Source organism: Pteropus vampyrus, unplaced genomic scaffold (genome assembly GCF_000151845.1).
Source record: "Pteropus vampyrus isolate Shadow unplaced genomic scaffold, Pvam_2.0 Scaffold787, whole genome shotgun sequence".
In the NCBI taxonomy this organism is placed as follows: domain Eukaryota; kingdom Metazoa; phylum Chordata; class Mammalia; order Chiroptera; family Pteropodidae; genus Pteropus; species Pteropus vampyrus.
In genome coordinates this window covers 47,361-66,114 of record NW_011889568.1, presented here as the reverse complement: position 1 = coordinate 66,114, position 18,754 = coordinate 47,361, and the positions used below count along the sequence as shown (strand labels likewise).

The following is an 18,754-nucleotide window of genomic DNA, read 5'->3' as shown; positions in this document are numbered from 1 at the left end:
GCGCACGGGCAGTTCCCACGCCACTGCCCAACCGTGCGCCCCAGCCCCCCACCGCCTGTGCCCGGCGCTGCGGGGTGTCCGAGGCCCCGTGGTGGGGGTGCGTCTGCCACCACCCCCCTGCGACGTCTGCGTGCTCTTTCCCTCACAGCTGCCTTTGCATTGCAAACGTGCCGTCACCGAGGCTTCCAGCTCCCGACTCGGCCTGGAGCCCTGGGGCCACACGCCGTCCCCCCGCCCCCTGCATGCCCGCCGTACCCACACAGCCGTCCCCTCCAGTCACGTCCTGCACGCCACACCGTGCTTCCTCCGGTGGCCGCACCGGTCACCTGTCTGGACGTCCATCTGAGCTGCTAGGTCCAGGGTCGAGCTGCTCCTTGGCCTGTGTCTGGATGAAGGGACAGCTTTGGCGGTAAAAGCAGTTTCCACATTTTCGTTGGGGCCTCCAAGAGAACTAGGGTGACCTGGAGTGTCACCCAGCTGGGGTGCCGTGACAGCTACCTGTTTTCTTACGAATTTTTCTCCTGCTGGGGGACGAGGGGCAGCCCTGCCACCAGGCAGCTGCTGTGCGTGGACCGCAGAGCAGACGCGCAGGGGCAGGTCCCTGTGGACAGGGGCCCCTCGCGCTTGCTTTCCAGGGGCCGCGCCCTGTACCAGCACTCGCACGTCCTGTGCCGGGATGGCTGGCACCGGAGCCATGTTGCGGGGAACCGGTGTGGCTTCACCAAGCACGGCCACCGGTGTGGCACGTGGGAGGCCTGCACGGGGCGTGGCACCCTCACCCCTGCCCCGTCTTAGGGACCGTCAGCCTCCGAGCGTGAGGCGCGGTAGCAGCTGCGGGGTTTTCATAGATGCCCTTGCGAGCTCCTTTCTATTTCCAGTCCGCTGGGAGCTCTTTTCCTCTTTAAAGTCGTGCCTCTGTGGGCAGCGCTGCTGTGCACACACCGTGGTGGCCGTGCGGGTTCCCTTCCTTCGTCTGCGACAGCGTGAATTATCGGTCCCGCTGCACAGCCGTGCGTCCTTGGAGAAGTCCCGTTTCCTCCTTTCTCTGCGCTTTCGGGTTCTGATCGCCGGCGTCTCGTCAGGGCTGTAGGTTCACCGGAGATGCTGGTCTGCAGTTTCATCCATTCTGTGGCTGGCTGGGCGCCAGGGCAGCTGGCCTCGCAGTCGGAGGGGAAGTGTTCCTCGTTCTTCTCTGTTCTGGATGCACTCGCTTAGAATCGGTATCATTTTTAGTTAATCGGTGGAGTGTGCCCGTCTGCCACGGAGGTTGGGGTCTTCTGTCTGGGAAGGACCTAACGCAGCGTCAGTTTCTCCCGGCAGACACGTCGCGTGAGCCACGATGCTGTGCGTCTGCCAAAGGTCCTGTCCCGTTCTGAGCCGGGGAGTTGACTGGCATAATGTTCTTTGTCAGATTCCACCCTTTCGCGGTCTGCGCTGACGCCCTCTCTGCCATCTCTGACGTTGCTGTTGCTGTGTCTTTTCCCCTGTTCTCCATCACTTTGGCCAGAAATGCATTTTTCTGGTCTGTCCCAAGAACTTGCTTTCACTTCTAGTGATTTTTTCCTAATGATTTCCTATCACGTTGATTCCCAGTCTTTATCATTTCCTGTCTTCTGCTGCCATAGGTTTAGCTTCTCTCTGCAGCCACTCGGCGAGGCGGCTTTGCCCAGGGGAGCGCTCCGTGCTGTGCATTCTGCGGGGGGCTGGTGCCCTTCCCACCACGGCCGCGCGGGTCCTCACCTTCACCCACGGCGCCTGCATTCCAGTTTGTCTGGTGGTTTCTCCTTTGCCCCACAAGCTATTTAGAATTTCATCATCTCCTTTTTCAAAACGTGCAGCTTCTTTGGACACTGTCCTCTCGTTGCTTTCTGACTTGGACGTGCGGGCTGGGGCACAGTGACTCCAGTCCGCTTCCGCGGGCCCAGACGCGGTCCTGCGCCGGGTCAGCGGCCGCGAGCGTGGACGTGGGTCCCGCTCCCCAGTGTCGGGTTGTGCCCTCAGTTCCAGTGTTTCAAACGTTTTCGTTTCCGCAGATTGTGTACTCGTTTTGTCTGTTATGGGTCTAAAGGGTGGTGCCGAGCTTGGCCACACTGGCTGGGGTTTGCTCCTGTCCTGGGCAGTGGGCTCTCTGCACCTGGCACCTGTCCAGGGGCGTGCCCTGCTGGTGTGGCCCATGGGGCGTGGCCTGCCAGGACGAGGCCTGGTGCATGCGGCGTCACCCATGGCGGAGAGCACAGACCGCAGGGCACGCACTGCACATGCACCGTGACGGACCACAATGCCGTTGTCAGTCCAGTCCTCAGGCCAGTGAGCTCACACACCCACGTGGCCACCGTGCACCACAGCGGGTGCCATCCCCCTGTGCCCACCGCCAGTGCCCCTCGAGGTGCAAGAGCAGCTCCCCAGCGCTGCCCGTGACCCTTCCTCGCTGGGCCCCCACAGTGCACGCACCTTCCCCCCGTTCCCGGCTGCAGCCCGCGTCGTTCCACCTGGGGCGTCTGGTGAGGTCACCAGGAACACCTCGGCCACGTCTTCACAACTGTGAGGCTCACCTGTGCAGGTGTCCTCCTTAGAGGACAGCCGGTGTCCGTGGGGTCTGTGAGGGTCACCCTCAGCGGACACTGCCAGCCCACGTCCCCGGGCGGCTGTGGCCCGTCCCCTGCGCTGTGCGCCCTGGCCAGCAGCTGCCGTGCTGGGCGTGGCCGTCGCACACGTGCGTGCTGCCGTCCCACACACTCAGCCCCTGCCCCCTGAGCGTCGCTGTCGCCGTGGAGCCTGCCTCCCGCCCGCTGGCGCCTTGTTCGTTCCTTGGGGCCTGTGCACGTCCGTCAGTCGCTGCTGCGTGCCTGTTCTGTTGCTTTGCTGTTTTTAGGAACCCTGCACGTGAGGCGTGTGATGGACACGGCCTCGTAGACCTTCCGCAGGCCGGGGCGTTCGTGTGCGGGTCCCGTCTGCTGTTGACCTGCTCTGTGTCCTGGGGGAGGGGCCGGTGCTCCAGCGTGTCCTCCAGGAGCGGGGCCCATGCGGCAGGCTTTGCCCTTTGACCCGGCATGCTCCTGCAAAGAGCGTTCCTTCCCACCGAGGGTTGACAGTGTGAGGTCAGCCCCTGGGCCCCTGAGCCCTGTCCCCTGTCCCCTCCCAGGCGCATGCCCATCCCGCCTCGCCTGACACAGCCTTCAGCACGGTAAGTCTTGAGCAGCCTGTTAAAGTGAGCGCGGCTGTCTGTACAGAACAGACAGACAAAGCACCGCGCTGAGCGCTGACTGCCGTGCGTCCAGCCCACGCGTGGGGTCGCGTGCAGAGTCACTGACCCGAGACGGAGCTCAGTCCCACCCGCGGGAGTCCCTCTCCTGCGGGCTCTGCAGTTTCTCCTCGCAGAGATGGCTCGTGCGTTTCGGGTTAGATTTATTTGTAGGATGAGTTTTTTCCATGCGTTGGACGTATGGCACTGTCAGGAATGTCGTCTTCCAGTTGCTCGCTGCCAACGTGTTGACGCTACTCCCCGCTTGTGCGCCATCCTTGCCCGCGGATTCTCCTGCCGTGTAGCTCGGGCTCGGCGCGCGCCGCGTGAGGCATTGGTGACCTCCAGGCGCTCCGCCTCTTGCCGTCCCCCTCTGTGTCTGTCACCTCTCCCGCCCTGGCACCCGAGCTGGCCTCTTCCCGCCGCGCTCCAGGAGGGAGCGTCACGGCTGCCCCGTGTCCGACGCGAGCTGCGAGAGTCTGTGGACAGCCGTCGTCACAACGTGCTGTTCCCTCTCTTCCCAGTCGGCTGGGCTGTGGCGTCAGCGGTGGCTCTGTTTTTATTGCTGAATGCAGCGCGCTCATGTGTGTTGTGTGTAGGGTTTTGCGTGCGAGTTCGCGAACGGGGACTGGCCTGTGGTTTTCCTCGTGACCTTGACCTGCTTCAGGCTCTAGGATGTGCAGCTTCAAATGAGAACCGGGAAGTGTCCCTCACGTTCATTCTCGGGAAGCGTCTCTGCGATCCATGCGGTTTCTTCCGTGGACGGTGCAGGTCATTGGCAAAGCCTCTGCAGCTGGAATTCTCGCTGTGGGAAACTTAAATGACGGGTTCACATCCTTGAAGCAGTATAGAGCTTTTCCGTTTTTCTTTTGTGTCACTGTGGGTTACACGCATAGTCCAGCCATCTGTCCCTTCAGCTCAGTAGCTGCGTTCATTGCCATAAAGTTACACACAGTATCCACTTCCTGCCTGCCTAGTGCCCTGGGACCTGATGTGGCCGCTGACGTTGGTATTTTGTGTTTTCTTCTGTCCTCAGAGAGTTTTGCTAAGGGGTGATTCACTGTTTAAAATCTTTTCAAAGAGCTGACTTTGGGTTTTATTGATTTTCTGTGTTAAGTATTTGCTGCTTTGTCTTTCATGTGTGCTTTATAATTTTTCCATCTTTTTTTACTCATTTGAGGTAGAAGTTCAGAGCGCTGACTTCAGCCTCCTTTCCTGCGGCACGTGTCTGACATGGGGCACGTGTGTGACGCGGGGAGCGGCAGCCTGGTCACCGCTGTGTTCCCTGAGGTGTAGTCAAGTGTCGCATTCATAGTGCTCTAGTTTACCTCATTGTCGTCCCACCTGTGGGTGCTCAGAAGCTGCTTCATGTCCAGAGTTGGGGATCTGCCCATTGGCATTGCTGACCTACCGTGTCCCACTTGGGATGTGGTCTGTCCCAGCAGCCCTGACCCCTTGGCGGCATCGCGTGGGACAGCTGGAGAAGCCTGTGTCACCTCCCTGGCTGCAGGGGTCCGTGGGCCTCCCACAGTAGTGTCTGTTGGCTGCGTTGCGGGGAACCTCGAGGTGGGTGCCGGGGCCCCGTGGCTGACCCCTTCCTCCCCCCGCAGGCGTGTGGCTGCCCCCTCTACTGGAAGGGACCTCTCTTCTGTGGAGCCGGCGGGGAACGCACCGGCTCCGTCTCCGTGCACAAGTTCGTTGCCATGTGGAGGAAGTGAGTCCGGGGTCGCCGGGGCGGGGTGGGCACGGCAGGGGGCGACACTGCGGTCCTTCTGCAGCCCCCTCCCGTTTGCGCCCCGTGTGGCCGAGCCTGAGCCGCAGGCTGCGGCAGGCCCTGTGGTCGCCCGTGTGTGAGGACATGCAGACGCCCTCTGCGCTTCCAGGGTCCTGCAGAACTGTCACGACGATGCTGCCCGGTTCGTCCACCTGCTCATGAGCCCCGGCTGCAACTACCTGGTGCAGGAGGACTTCATCCCCTTCCTGCAGGTACAGCTCCCGGAGACACCTTGCGCCTCCTGAAGGCACAGCGCTCGTCTACACCGCAACCACCTCACCCTCGTCTACACCGCAACCACCTCACCCCCGTCTACACCTCACCCACCTCACCTGCCGTCTACACCGCACCCACCTCAGCCCCGTCTACACCCACCCACCTCACCCCCGTCTACACCGCAACCACCTCACCTCCCGTCTACACCGCACGTACCTCACCCCATCTACACGGCATGCACCTTACCCCTTGTCTACAGCTCACACACCTCACCCCCCGTTTACACCGCACCCACCTCACCCCCATCTACACCACACCCACCTCACACCCCGTCTACACCGCACGCACCTCACCCCTCGTCTGCAGCTCACCCCCGTCTATGCCGCATGCACCCGTCTGCACCACACGCACCTCAGCCCTCGTCTGCACCTCACCCCCGTCTACACCGCATGCACCCGTCTGCACCACACGCACCTCACCCCTTCCTGCAGGTGCAGCTCCCGTCTACACCATATGCCTTTTCGCAGGCACAGCACTCGTGTACACCATTTGCACCTCACCCCTTGTCTACAGCTCACACACCTCACCGTGCCTTTGTCTACATGGCACGCACCTCACCCCCTTGTCTACACTGCATGCACCTCACCCCTGTATATACGGCACGCACCTCACCCCGTCTATGCCGCATGGACCTGGAGTCTGACCCCTCCCGTGGGTGACGCCTCCCATGAGGCTAGTTTGACGAGTGGCCATTCTGACCTGTAGGACAGGAGGGTGCAGACACTTCCTGTTCTGTCCCCATGGGCCATGGAGGGCCTGAGACATAGGGAAGGCTGGCCCTGGGCACGGGCCTTTCTGCCTAAAACAGGTCCCAGTGTCGCAGGAGCTGGTGTCTCCCACGTGAGTCTCTACTGTGAAACAGTTCAGTGCGTGTCGCAGCTGGGAGGTGACGGCAGCGGCTCCATTAAGGGTTAGAAGATGCTCACTCAGTTGTCACGAGGAACCGAAGCCGCCAGCGCCGTCCCAGCGGGGTGGTCCGAGGGCCCCTGTGTTTGTGACGGTCCATCGCGTGCGGCTAGTTCAGTTTTGCGTGGACGGCGCATCAGTCCTCGTGTGTCTGTGATCAGTGACCCTGCTGTGAGAGGCGGGGTGACAGCTGTCACCTCGGGTGCCGGGCGTGTCCTGGGCCCGGGGCGGCTGGCTGGCTGCATTCGCCTGACATGGCCCCCCGGAGGCCGCAGTGTGGCTGGGTGTTTGCAGACCGGGCCGGGCCGGAGGCCCAGGCGCGGCCCCGCACTGACCGCTCTGCCCATGCGCAGGACGTGGTGGACACACACCCCGGGCTGGCTTTCCTGAAGGAGGCGGCGGACTTCCACTCTCGCTACATCACCACAGTGAGTACCTCGCCTGCTGCTTCCTAGGTGCCCAGGGCCGGCCAGCCGACAGCCTGCAGAGGGGCACCCCGTGTGCTCGCCCAGACACAAAACACTGGGCCCTGTTCTGGGGCCCGCGCCAAGGGGCTGCGGGCGGCCGTGTCTAACCGACACCGAGCAGGCGTGCTCTCCACCGCCCGGTGGCCCTTGTTGCACACCTGGCATCATGCTGGTGTGGGGCGGGCGCGAGGGGGACGTGCCACAGACCCTGCCTTCTCCCCGGCACCCAGCCAGAAAGGCTGGCCTGGGGCCACGCAGCATGCGGGACGTTTTAGCGTTAGGGGAGCACACTCGCCGGTTCCCAAATCACTGCTCTCCGAGCATCATGCGCTGGGCACTGACCGGGCCTGGGGACACAGCGGATGGCATGGCCAAGCCCTGTCCTGGGCTCCCCTAGTCAGAGCACAGCCCGGGACACGGGTCTCACTCCTGTCCCCGGACATCCACCTACACACCAGGCCCACACACAGCATGCTGCTCTGGGCAGCCCAGTGTGTGCTGTGGGCTCTGGCTGGGAGCACCTGGCGTCCCCTGACACACAGGGTACACAAGTGAGGAGCCCCGTGTGTCATGGGGCCACAAACTCAGTGTGTCTCGCTGTCACCGTCTCTGCACCGGCAGCTTCCTGTGTTGACTGTAAATGAGGCTGTGTATTGATATGTAGGGCACTGCATGCGCACATTCTGTCCCCACTACCCAGGGACAAATGAAGGGGCCTCCTAGGGTGGGACATCTTAGGTGAGGACAGGTGAAGGACCATCCTAGATGAGAACAGGTGAGGGGCCATCCTGGGACCAGGACAGGTGAGAAAATGCCCAATGTGAGGACAGGTGAGGGGACGTCCTAGGACGGGACAGGTCAGGACAGGTCAGGACAGGTGAGGGTGTCTTCATCTGCCGAGCCTTGCGCACACACCGGGCCTCACTGCGTAGTCGGAGGTGTCAGTCCAGCCTTGACTGTGTTCTTTTCACTCAGTGCTCAGTGTTGGTGGAAGTTTAGGGCGTTGTGACTTTGGTTTAACCACTTGCTGTGAGGACTTCCAGCCCCGGTGGACTGCCTACCGCCCCATCCCTGCCCCGGCAGCCCCTCCTGCCGTGGCGCGCGCCCACTGCATCTGCGGCCCACCTGTGTCCTTCGTGCGGGGCGGGCGCCCTCTGCCGGCGACGTGGTGGTCCTGCAGCCCGGAGACCCCGGCTGGTCTGACAGCACATTCCCGCAGGTCATTCAGAGGATCTTCTACACGGTCAACCGGTCCTGGTCCGGGAGGATCACGTGTGCAGAGCTGCGGAGGAGCACCTTCCTGCAGGTGGGCCGGCGAGGGGGCGGGGCCTCCTGACACGGCCACGCACCTTCTGTCCGTCCTTCCACGCATCACCTGTCTGTGCATCTTTCTGTCCTTCCATGCGTCACCCATCTGCTTCTCCGGCCATCTGTTCACGCTTTTATCCAGCCTTCCACACGTCATGCACTGCCCATCCACCCATCCAGGAGGCACGGCCCGTGGGAATAGGGGTGCGGGGTGGGGTGGGGGGCGCCCCTGGCGCCGAGGTTCAGTGCATGCCGGGTAATGAGCCCGGGGCGCTGAGCTGCCTGTGCCCACGGCCCCAGCCATGCAGCATTCGCGCTCCAAGCGCTGGCCCCACAGCCCACACGCAGCCCTGACCGCGGTGCAGCGCCCCGGCCCCTCGAGCAGGTCCCGCCCAGCTCTGCGCCCTCCGCAGGCCCGTGCGAGGTCCCCGGGGCGCCCGCAGGAGCCGCAGGCCTCTCGCGGTTTCCTTGGCAGAACGTGGCGCTGCTGGAAGAGGAAGCGGACATCAACCAGCTGACGGACTTCTTCTCCTACGAGCACTTCTACGTCATCTACTGCAAGTTCTGGGAGCTGGACACTGACCACGACCTGCTCATCGACGCGCAGGACCTGGCGCGGCACAACGACCATGGTGAGCGCCGGCCCTGCGCAGTGGCGCGCACTCGCCTGCTCTCGGGGGCTGGGCCTGCCGCCTCGCAGCCGGCCGTGTCCTCCCCACTGCCCCTCCTGGGGCCGCCTGTGGCTGCAGGACACACAGCAGACACAGGGTGCACGGGCACATAGGTTCCTGCAGCAGGACACACGGGAGACGGGGCAGAGACATGGGGCGGGGACATGGTGCCTGCAGCAGGCAGGCATGGAGCCAGTGTGCGCCTGTTGTCAGGACCCCTGCACACCTGACCAGGGCACCTCACCCAGGTCTCCTTGGTCTGTCCCCGGGTATCGGGGATTGTCCTACCAGTTCTCAGACCAGCAGGGTGACAGCAAGGTATCTCAGGGCCTCACTCCCTCCAGAGGGTCCAGGGGACAGTCCTTTCTGCCCCTTCTAGCTTGTGGGGTCTCCAGGCATCCCTGGGCTGGTGGCCATGTCCCTCCCATCTCTGCCTCCATCTCCACATGGCTTCTCCTCTGTGTCTTTGTCACTTCGTCAGTCTCTTACAAGGACACTGTCACTGGGTGTAGGGCCACCTGCTCTAGAAGGACTCATCTCAGACCCTTCACTTAGTCACATCCACAAAGACCCTGTTTCCAGACAAGGCCCCATGCTGAGATCCTGAGGATCAGGACACGGACCTCTCTTTTTGGGGGACACAGTTCAGCCTGTAACACCATCCAGTCCTTCCCATCAGGAGTGGCTTTCATTGAGTTGGGGTGATTCGGGATGGGGAGAGACTGTGTTTTCATTTCCCCATCTTGTGGGCATAGCTGTGGATTGAATTGTGTCCCTCAAAATTTGTATGTTGGAGCCATCACGCCCAGGACCTCAGAACGTGGCCGGATATGGAGATAGGTCTTTACAGCAGGGACGAAGGTACAGTGGGGTCACCAAGGCGGGCCTTGATCCAATAGGACTGTGTCCTTGTAAGAGGAGTGGACGAGAACACAGACACACACACACAGGGATGACCATGCGCAGACACGGGAAAAGGCAGCATCCACACACCAGAGAGAGGCCCCAGGACAAAAGGCAGCATCCACACACCAGAGAGAGGCCCCAGGACAAACAGACCTTGATGAGACCTTGACTTCAGACGTTCAGGAGGGGTAACTCCCACCGTCTGAGCCACCCCGTCTGGGGTCCCCGTGATGGTGGCCCAGCACAGGAACGCAGCGGCCCTCACGTTCACCGTGGTAGCCGCCTCGCAGGCAGTGCGTTCGCTCTCATCAGCAGCAAGGGCGGCCGGAAGCGGAGCGTCTCAGGCCGGGACCACAAGCGTGTGCTCACAGTCGCACCGTCAGGGTTCCCGGGTCAGCTTCTCTCACCTGTGGCTCTGACTGGGGCTCCGGCCCCTGGGACTGGGACCGGAAAGCCCTGGCGGGTCCCGGGGTGGCGTGTGCCGGAGCTCGGGGTCCCGGGGTGCTGCCCACGGGCGTCTGAGGCGACGGCAGGTGCTGGCCCCGGGCGGCTCACGGCTCACTCCTCCTTCACAGCCATATCCACCAAGATGATCGAGAGGGTCTTCTCGGGAGCGGTGACGCGGTACGTGTGTTCCGCAGGCGCCTGTGTGTCTGCCGGCCGCAGTGTCTGGTGTGCGTGTCCAGTTCCGTCTCGCACCCTGATACAAGCTTGTCGTGTTCTGAGTAAGGGGGGCCCACGTGCTGCTGTCACACCAGGTCATAGGGAGGACACACACCTGTCACACGAGATCATAAATGAGGGGACACACCTTTGTCACGTGAGGTCATGAGGAAGGGGGACACACGCGTCACAGGAAGGGGTGGGCAGGGGTCTGCGACCTCACACTGCTCCCCCCTGACACATCTTGTCTCTCGATCCCGGCCCCGACCCCAGAGGTAGAAAGGTGCAAAAAGAAGGGAAAATAAGCTACGCTGACTTTGTCTGGTTTCTGATCTCTGAGGAAGACAAGAAAACCCCGACCAGGTAGGTGTCGGCCAGCGTCCCGGGTCCCCTGGTGGAGCAGGGCAGCGTGGGCTAGTTGTCACCCCTGAGCAAGGGCGCCACCTGGGGACCATCCTGGGGGAGGTCAGTCCCAGGCAGAGACCCCAGATGGCATGTGTCCCAGGCAGGGTCCTCGCCTGGCAGGTTGTCCTAGGCAGCTCCTTGCCGGGTGGAGTTGGCCGGGCAGGTGGGGTCTACGCTGAGCGGCCAGGCTGACGAGGCCCGCCCTGTCCGCCGTGGCCGCAGCATCGAGTACTGGTTCCGCTGCATGGACCTGGATGGGGACGGGGCACTGTCCATGTTCGAGCTGGAGTATTTCTACGAGGAGCAGTGTCGCCGGCTGGACAGCATGGCCATCGAGGCCCTGCCCTTTGAGGACTGCCTCTGCCAGATGCTGGACCTGGTGAAGCCCCAGAACGAAGGTAACAGCTGCAGAGGACACCCTCTGAGGTGCGACACCCACTCAGGCAGGGTGTCCCTGCTCCGAGTTGGTGACCGCTGGGCGGGGCCTCAGGGAGGCTCGTACCAAATTCCTGTCGCTGGAGACAGCGCCCAGGGCAGCACCTGGGACCTCAGCCCTCTCGTCTGGTGGACGGTCACTACGTTTTGACACAGCGCAGGGTGTGTCCCATTTCTTCCTGTTCCCCTCCGCCTTCCCATGACGGGATCCTGTCCTGTAGGGTAGGCACACATACTTTCCATGGGCCAGGAAAGTGGCTGTCCCTGACCCCACTTCCATGTCCCCCTGTCCCTTGGTGCTAGAATCGCTCATCACGAGAGACCTAGCCTGGGACCCCTGGTGTGGGGCATGCTGCGGTCATGTGCCACTTGGCTCTGCAGCTTGTCCCCAGGCAGCTTGAGTCCCAGCCCTGTGCCGTCCCCCACCCAGTACAGGGAACCCCAGGTCCACCAGGGGTGCCCTGACACCCCTCACCTGAGATGCCCTACAAGGGGAGGCTGACGGCCGCACATGGGGGACCCAGGGACACCTGAGGTCGAAGGGACAGCGGGAGACAGTCTCTGAACTTGGACGCCTCAGTTTGTGCTGTGTTCCAGGTCCTGGAGTCCTGGTCTGGCTGTAGCTGCATGGTTCTGGGGCCCCGGTCCCTCCTGTGCAGAGTCTCCATTGTGTGTGTACTGCCCCCTGGTGGCCAGAGCTGCTGCCCTCCCTGTGCTCTGTCCACTTGGGCGGCGGGAGCACACAGGACCCCAGGACTCTGTTCTGCCCCACCCACCACCGTCCAGCCCGGAACCCCCTAGTGTCCACTTTCCACGTCAGCTTGCGTCAGAACACAGTGTCTTGCCGCGTTTCTCAAGGCCTGTGGCTGCACCCAAAACCCGCTTTGGAAGTGCACGCAGTGCCGTGTCTAAAGCGTCCGCCTCCTCAGGGAAGATCACGCTGCACGACCTGAAGAGCTGCAAGCTCGCCAACGTCTTCTTCGACACCTTCTTCAACATCGAGAAGTACTTGGATCACGAGCAGAGAGAGCAGGCGTCCCTGCTCAGGGTGAGCGGCCGGGCTGGGGCGCGTGCGAGGGGCGGCCTCCGAGAGCGAGCAGGCCGGGAGCGCGCGGGTGGCCCCAAAGCGGCCCAGCGGCCCGCGCACACCCTGACCCGCGTCTGACGTAGGAGAGCGAGAGCGAAGGCCCCGAGCTCTCGGACTGGGAGAAGTACGCGGCGGAGGAGTACGACATCCTGGTGGCTGAGGAGGCTGCGGGGGAGCCCTGGGAGGACGGGTGAGTGGGGGACACTTGAGGGTGCAGGGCCGGCCGGGAGGGAGATGGGGACAAGGGGGTGCAGGGACAGCAGGAGCCCGTTCATCTCAGTGCTAAGCAGTGTCCCCAGTTTGGTAACACAGTGGTTACTATCAGGTGATGGCATGGGGGTGGCTTTGCTTCCAGTTTCAGGCAATTTTATGAGGACAAAGCCACCATGAAACATTCACACTGCTCTCTGTGTAAGTCTCTCCCCGCTCCGTACCTGGAGGTGTCCGGGGTGAGATGCCGGTGGGCGTGGCCGTGCGGTGGGCGTGGCTCACGGGTGGGCGTCATCGTGGGCTTGGAGTGGCTCCGTGGTGACTGCTTTTACCTGTGTAAGCACCTGCCCACTCTCTCCCAGCCGGCTGCAGCACTTTGCGTCCCCAGTAGCCCGGCTGAGGGTCCACTTGCTGCACGTCCTCCCCGGAGCCGCTGTGGTGTAGTGTCTCATGTTTCAGCTGGTCCCTGCCGTGTCCTTGTCAGCCCAGTACAGATGTATCTTTTGGGTGAAGCACCTCGTCTCCCATTCTTCATTTGGGGTTGGTTGGTTACTGGGTTTTTTTTCAATAACAACTTTGATATATGAATGTATTTATTTTGTGGTTATTGGATTTTAAGGGTTATGTCTTCTGGACACAAGTCTTTATGGGCCGTGTGGTTTGTTAGCAACCCTACCTGTTTGTTACACCTCTTCATCTAACGTAGTTCTGTTCATTGTGACGAAGCGCCATTTATCAGTTTGTGGGCTTTATTTCCTGGGCTTTTGGTGTCATATCTGAGAAATCGTGGGCTAACCCAAAGCTATGAAGACTTTCTTCTAGAAGTGATAGTGCTTTCATTTACGTTTGGTCCATTACATTTGGTTGCTGTGGGTGTGCGGGGCACTGAGGTCCGTTTTCACACACGCAGATGTGTTTGCTCCAGCACTGTTCACGCCATCAGACAGGCTCGGCGTGCTTGCCGCGAGCCCCTGGCCATGGGTGCGTGCTTTCCCACCTGTCCTGCTGTGTAGACGCGTGTCTGCACAGCCTGTTCTTGGTGGCAGCGTGCGCCGAGCGCTGGGGCTGAGCGCGGCAGGATATGTTGGTCCGCGTGGCGGGGTATGTTGATCAGCGTGGCGGGTGATGTTGGTCCGCGTGGCGGGATATGTTGGTCTGCATGGCAGGATATGTTGGTCCGCGTGGCGGGTGACGGCTGACCCTCTTGGCAGTCCTAAGGCAGCGCTCCTTGTCGTGCTGAGCCTCTTTTATGCAAGATACATGTGCCCTGTTCGCAGACGTCATTGGCTCCGTTTGCAAGAACTGCATGTCGTTCATCTTGTGACAGTGGCGTTTGGTGTCAGGACGCTGCCTCCTGCCCCTTCTCTCCTGTATCTGGCAGCGGGTGTGGAGAACTGTACGTCACCCGTGGGTGGCATTCAGCAGAGCTGTGTCGGGGCCTGCAGTCAGTGACCTGTGCTCCGAGCTGGTGGCTGCCCGGGGTCACCTGCTGGGCGGGAGGGCACCCTCCCTGGTGGGTCTGACTGCAGGAGGGGCCTCCCCGGGTCCAGGCTGCCATTCCCAGCCCCCCAGGTGCCGTCCCCACGTCCCCCGGGGCCGTCCCCACGTCCCCCGGGGCGTCGGCACAGGGCCCCGCCTGCGTCTGTCTCACCTCCCGCTCGTCTGTCTCACCTCCTGCTCCCCGCAGGTACGAGGCAGAGCTCAGCCCCGTGGAGCACAAGCTGAGCGCTCGGCGGTCTCCGCTGGCCCAGAGGCCCTTCTTCGAGGCGCCATCTGCACTGGGCTCCGTCGACCTGTACGACTACGAGTGTGGAGACGACGACCTGCCGCCCTCGTGACCATGGCCTCGAGGGACTGCCCGCGGCCATGCGCAGGGTGCAGCGGCTTCTGTGTCAAAACAAACAAAGCAGTTTGGCAGTGGGCGCGTTCACAGGAGACGAGGTGCATTGTGGGGGATGGCCAGCGTCATTTATTCGGCTCGGAGGCTGATCCGAGAGGGGCACGGAGGCGTGTCCCACCGTCCTGGACTCCACGAGGGCGACCCCCCGGGGACTCCGCGAACGCTGGCCGCCTCGCCCGCTGCCCCGCTCCTCCGCTGCACCCGGAGGCGCACCACATGCTGGCGAGGCCCTCGCGAGGGGACCGGTTTCCTCTCCAGGGGCCCCCTGCAGGGCTGGGGACCCGCACGGACTTCGGGCATCCTGAGTCCAGAGCTTGCAGGAGCTGGCGCCTCCGCCTGCGCATCCCCGGGCCCAGGGCGGCTGCGCCATGGCCCACGCGGTGCGGGAGGGGTGACCCCGCTCTTCCGGCCGACCCCCCGGAATGTGCACAACGGGTAATGTTGGCTTTTATTTGCTGTGCAGAGAGCTTTAAGGTCGTTTCATGAGGTCACGTTTGTATTTTGAAATAAATAATTTAAGGGTTTTCAGCCATAGGCTCAGCTCACCTGGCTGGAAGCCAGTGACACAGACCGGCACAGTTCACAAAGGGGATGCTGGCAGCAGACAGCGGTGTCACCAGAATGGGGATGGCTCATGCGGGGGGCGGGGCAGGAAGCCAGCTGGTGCAGGTCTCAGAACCTGGGCCTAACAGGTCCCAGCAGCGGGCCTGTCCTGGGCAGTGAAGCGGGCACTGCAGCCCTGGGGTCCCCTAGCCATGGCCATCCTCCCTGCGCAGCCCTCGGGAGGAGGGGTAACAGGACCCAGTCACTCCTCTGCAGGCGGTGACTCCTGAGCCCTCAGGAGGGACGGGCCCTGCAGAAGCTGGGTTCGCATGGGATGGGGCTTAGGGGCAGCTGGGCAGGAACCAGGAGCGATGCCAAGGCCCCCAAGGGCCCCAGACCTGCACCCTCCCAGCACGGTCAGAGCACCCGGGCCGGCCAGGGGCCCTCAGCCCCACAGCAACGCGGCCAGCCCCTGGGCGGCCCACCCACAGGGCAAACACTCAGTGACCCGTCTACACAGCCAGCACATACAGCAAGCCCCATGTCACTGGCCCTTGGCAGCCCTGGTTCCCCGATGCCGAGTGTCCTGACACCTGCTCCTGTCCCCACAGGGCGCATAGGCCATGTGGGGACAGGTCACCTGGGAGACCCCATCTGACGGGTGTCCTGCCTCCACAAGCCAGGCCCCAGGGCATCAGCAAGAAGAGGGAGCCCCGCGTGGCCCCAGTCATACCCACACGGCCTGGTCGCGTCCTCTCTAGCAGTCCGTGCCCTGCTCAGCCACCACCCACGCCTCCCAGGACACACCCAGGCAAGCACTCACTCCACCTTGACGTCCTCACTGGAAGAGTTTGTGCAGTCCTTGGAGAACAGGAAGTAGACATCAGAGATGTCCCTGCAGGGGACAGACACCGGCCCAGGAGTCCTCCACCCTCATCCAGTGGCCAGGAGGAGCAGGTTACAGCCCCAGCAGTTTCCGAGGGACCCAGGTCCATCTCAGGCCTCCATCCCTGTTGAGAGGCTGAGAGGGGAGACCAGGCCAGAGCAGGAGCCGTGGACGGGACAGTCCTGGGGGGCCGAGGACAGAGTCAGAGGGACACGGAGTCAGGTGGAAGAGGGGAGGGAGTCGGGTGGAGATGAGTGAAGGACACGGCACTGGGGATGTGGGCAGTCCTGGGCCATTGGGAGGCTGAGGCGTCCCCTGCACCACGGCGTATGTTCTGCCAGGACAGTAGATGTTGGCACACCAGCCCGGCCACCAGATGAAGTATCCCCCATCCCAGACCCCGGTGGGAGCCCCTGTGACAGCCCCTGTGATGAGCACCCCTGAAGGGACAGCGGGACCTTGAGACTGCAGCTACGCCCAAGCTCCGCGCTCGGGGACGGGTGGGAAACACCGGTGGGACTGAGCACAGAAACACGTGGGCAGACTGGGGACAGCTGCCCTAGCACAGACCCTGCCGCCCCACGGGGGACGCCACCCCTCAGGCCTCTAGCGGCCTCTGGTCACCTCTCTCCTTGGTCCATTGGCTGCTGCGGATCAGGCCGTGGTGTCCACTGTGAGGCCGAAGGCAGCTCTTACACATGTCACCCGCGGGCTGTGGCCGGTGGGCTCCTCTCCCCCTAGGCCACTTCTCTCTGCATCCAGACAGCGGCAGACAGCAGGGTTCCTGCCTCTCCAAAGGCCAGCAGGCCCTCGGGGAGGGAATCCTCGAAATGGGTGGGTCTTCCAGCGAGAGAGGACCCGAGAGGTGGGCGAGGACCTGGGACGTGGAGAGAAGGGGACACGGGCGGGACACAGCCTTCATGAGGCCACTCCGCCCCCAGTGCCCCAGAGCCGTGTCCGGGGCTTTGGGCTCCCCCTTCGTCGTAGCACCACCCCGTCCTACGCCGCTGACCCCAGCACCCCCAGCCTCTTACCTGGCCGAGCGGACAGGGCCCCGCTGGACGTGTGGGAGAAGCCAGGCGGCAGCCCTCCGCCGGGCGGGCCCCTCCTCCGGCTCACGGGCCTCCAGCAGACAGCCCGCACCCAGGGCGGGCTCAGGTGGGCGGGGGCGGGGTCGCAGGGTGTAGGCCGGCAGAAGCACGTGCAGTGGGTGGGGTTTCTACCAGGCAGGGCTCAAAGGGGGCGGGGCCTCAGGGGTGCAGCATGGATGTGGCCTGGGGTGGCTCAGACAAGGAGAGATAGGACAGGGGGACAAGGTCGGGAGCAAGGGACAAAGACTTGGAAAGGGGGACGAGAAAAAGGTCACGAGTGGGAGCTGTGAGTGCGGGGCTTGGACCCCCACAGCAACAGGAGCAGGCAATGCAAGCGGCGCCCACTGAGGTGTGGACAGGCCTCAGTGCAACCACCCCGGCCCCCAGGTCCTCCTAGGTCCCCTCGGTCCTGCTCCGCGCACAGCCCCTGACCACAAGCTCACGTGGACAAGGACACAGCGTCGCCGGCGACTCCTCTATTGCCGATGCTGAGGTCCGCGCCCAGACCATCCGTGTCGTGCACGTGCGGATAGCAGTGCTGCGCCTTCAAGCAGGATGTGGGTCCCCTCGTCTGTCCGCAGTAATCAGCCTGGACGACGGTGTGGAGGGGTTTCTCGGCCCCCCCCCCACTTCTGAAGTCTGGCGTTCATCCTCTCCCGCCCAGCTCCAGTGACAAAGTGTCCATGACTGCCCCCCACCAGGCCCATCCCCCACCTTGGCAGCCTTCTGTGGTCTGGAGGCCCCAGAAGCTGGAAGAAGTAGGAAGGACCCCCCTAGACAGAGGAAGCCGCAGGCTTCGGGCTGCAGAGGGTCCCAGACACCCCAGGACCAGTGGAATCGCCTGGGGCAAGCTGTGCTGATTCTAAGCCTTCACACAACTGGTCCCCGGGCTGCTGTGGCATTTCTGCAAACTGAGCGCAATGTCAAAAGGCAAAGGACAGAACAAAGATGGAGAAAACTGGGTCTCAGCTCGGAGGTGAGCGGTTTCTTTCTCTTTTCACTCACCTGTGCTTTCCCACTGTCTGCACTTGAAATGACCTGGAAACAGTGGACTTGTCTGTGTGAGGATGGGGAGAAGCCCCCACCCCGGACAGGACAGGACCAGGCCCTCGATGGAGGCAGAGGACAAGCTGTGTTCACCCGCACCAGCTCGCATGAGCCTGACGGTCCCTCTCCCCACCCCTGGGCACGTGGGCCTGTTGTCCACCCGTCCGTCCCCTAGTGGATGGGAGAAGCTGTCTGTCCATCTCTCAGAAAGTAGGGCTCCCGTCACGTCAGCACTGGGTCCTGTGAGTGCAGGGAGGGGTCCTGGGGGACGGGTCCCACCCTGGGAGGGGCAGGGTCCCACCCTGAGTGTGACATCACGGCCGCATCACAGAGGGTCCTGGCACATCAGGGCTGGGTCCTAAGATTGAGGGAGTCAGTTTGAGGGGGTCATTACCCACGGTGACACCCAGGGCCCTTCTAATGGAACGTACAAGTGTAAAGAAGACGCCCCTGGAAATCCCATTTCACACCTGTGACATTGCCGTGGAAAACAAGGTGCAGTTGGTGTTGGTCTCTAAAGTACTGATTTTCCTCCTCGTTACCCACCTCCACCTGCCGGGGACCGAAACGGGAAGCCACAGCCCACGGGATCCTCGTGAAGGCTGCTGGGTCATCCATGGGGTGGAGAGGAGGCCGGGCACCAGGGGTCTGTACCCACCAATGCCCCATAGGAGAGGACCTGCCCATGACCTGCCCTCCCCAGGGGGAAGCAAGGGTTATTTCCTGCCAGCGGGCACCCACCCCTCCCAGCATCCACATCCACAAACTAAATGTCAGCACTCGGCTGACCGGGCAAGTGCTCACACTCGAGCCGGACCTCGACGCATGCAGCCCCAGGCGCCACCGCCCTGCCTGCTGTGCAGTGCGGGCTGAGTGAGAAGGGGCAGGAGAAGGGTCGGTGAGCCAGAAAGCCAGAATAGTAGCCCTTGGAGGGGACA

The 18,754-nt window shown here is 62.8% G+C and overlaps 1 protein-coding gene and 1 long non-coding RNA gene across 4 annotated transcripts in view; one reads left to right on the top strand and one right to left on the bottom strand.

Moving 5' to 3' along the window:
• PPP2R3B (protein phosphatase 2 regulatory subunit B''beta) overlaps positions 1 to 14,777 on the top strand; it is a 34,106-nt gene extending 19,329 nt beyond the window's left edge. For 2 of the 3 annotated variants that reach the window (XM_023526277.1, XM_011385774.2), the window contains 11 exons: positions 4,852 to 4,955; positions 5,125 to 5,227; positions 6,551 to 6,625; positions 7,884 to 7,970; positions 8,448 to 8,604; positions 10,125 to 10,173; positions 10,486 to 10,575; positions 10,840 to 11,015; positions 11,982 to 12,100; positions 12,223 to 12,329; positions 14,037 to 14,777. In XM_023526277.1, coding sequence (XP_023382045.1) covers positions 4,852 to 4,955; positions 5,125 to 5,227; positions 6,551 to 6,625; positions 7,884 to 7,970; positions 8,448 to 8,604; positions 10,125 to 10,173; positions 10,486 to 10,575; positions 10,840 to 11,015; positions 11,982 to 12,100; positions 12,223 to 12,329; positions 14,037 to 14,187 — 1,218 coding nt within the window. In that variant the 3' untranslated portion in view covers positions 14,188 to 14,777. Of the gene's footprint in view, positions 1 to 4,851; positions 4,956 to 5,124; positions 5,228 to 6,550; positions 6,626 to 7,883; positions 7,971 to 8,385; positions 8,605 to 10,124; positions 10,174 to 10,485; positions 10,576 to 10,839; positions 11,016 to 11,981; positions 12,101 to 12,222; positions 12,330 to 14,036 lie in introns of all 3 variants that reach the window. The other variant, XM_023526276.1, reaches the window with a different exon arrangement.
• Positions 14,778 to 14,912: 135 nt separating this feature from the next.
• On the bottom strand, positions 14,913 to 18,701 carry LOC105309590. The gene is made up of 4 exons (XR_897401.2): positions 17,484 to 18,701; positions 16,713 to 17,358; positions 16,303 to 16,555; positions 14,913 to 15,860 (listed from the first exon to the last, which is right to left on the bottom strand). It is a non-coding gene; the product is annotated as an uncharacterized LOC105309590 (long non-coding RNA).
• Positions 18,702 to 18,754: the final 53 nt, after the last annotated feature.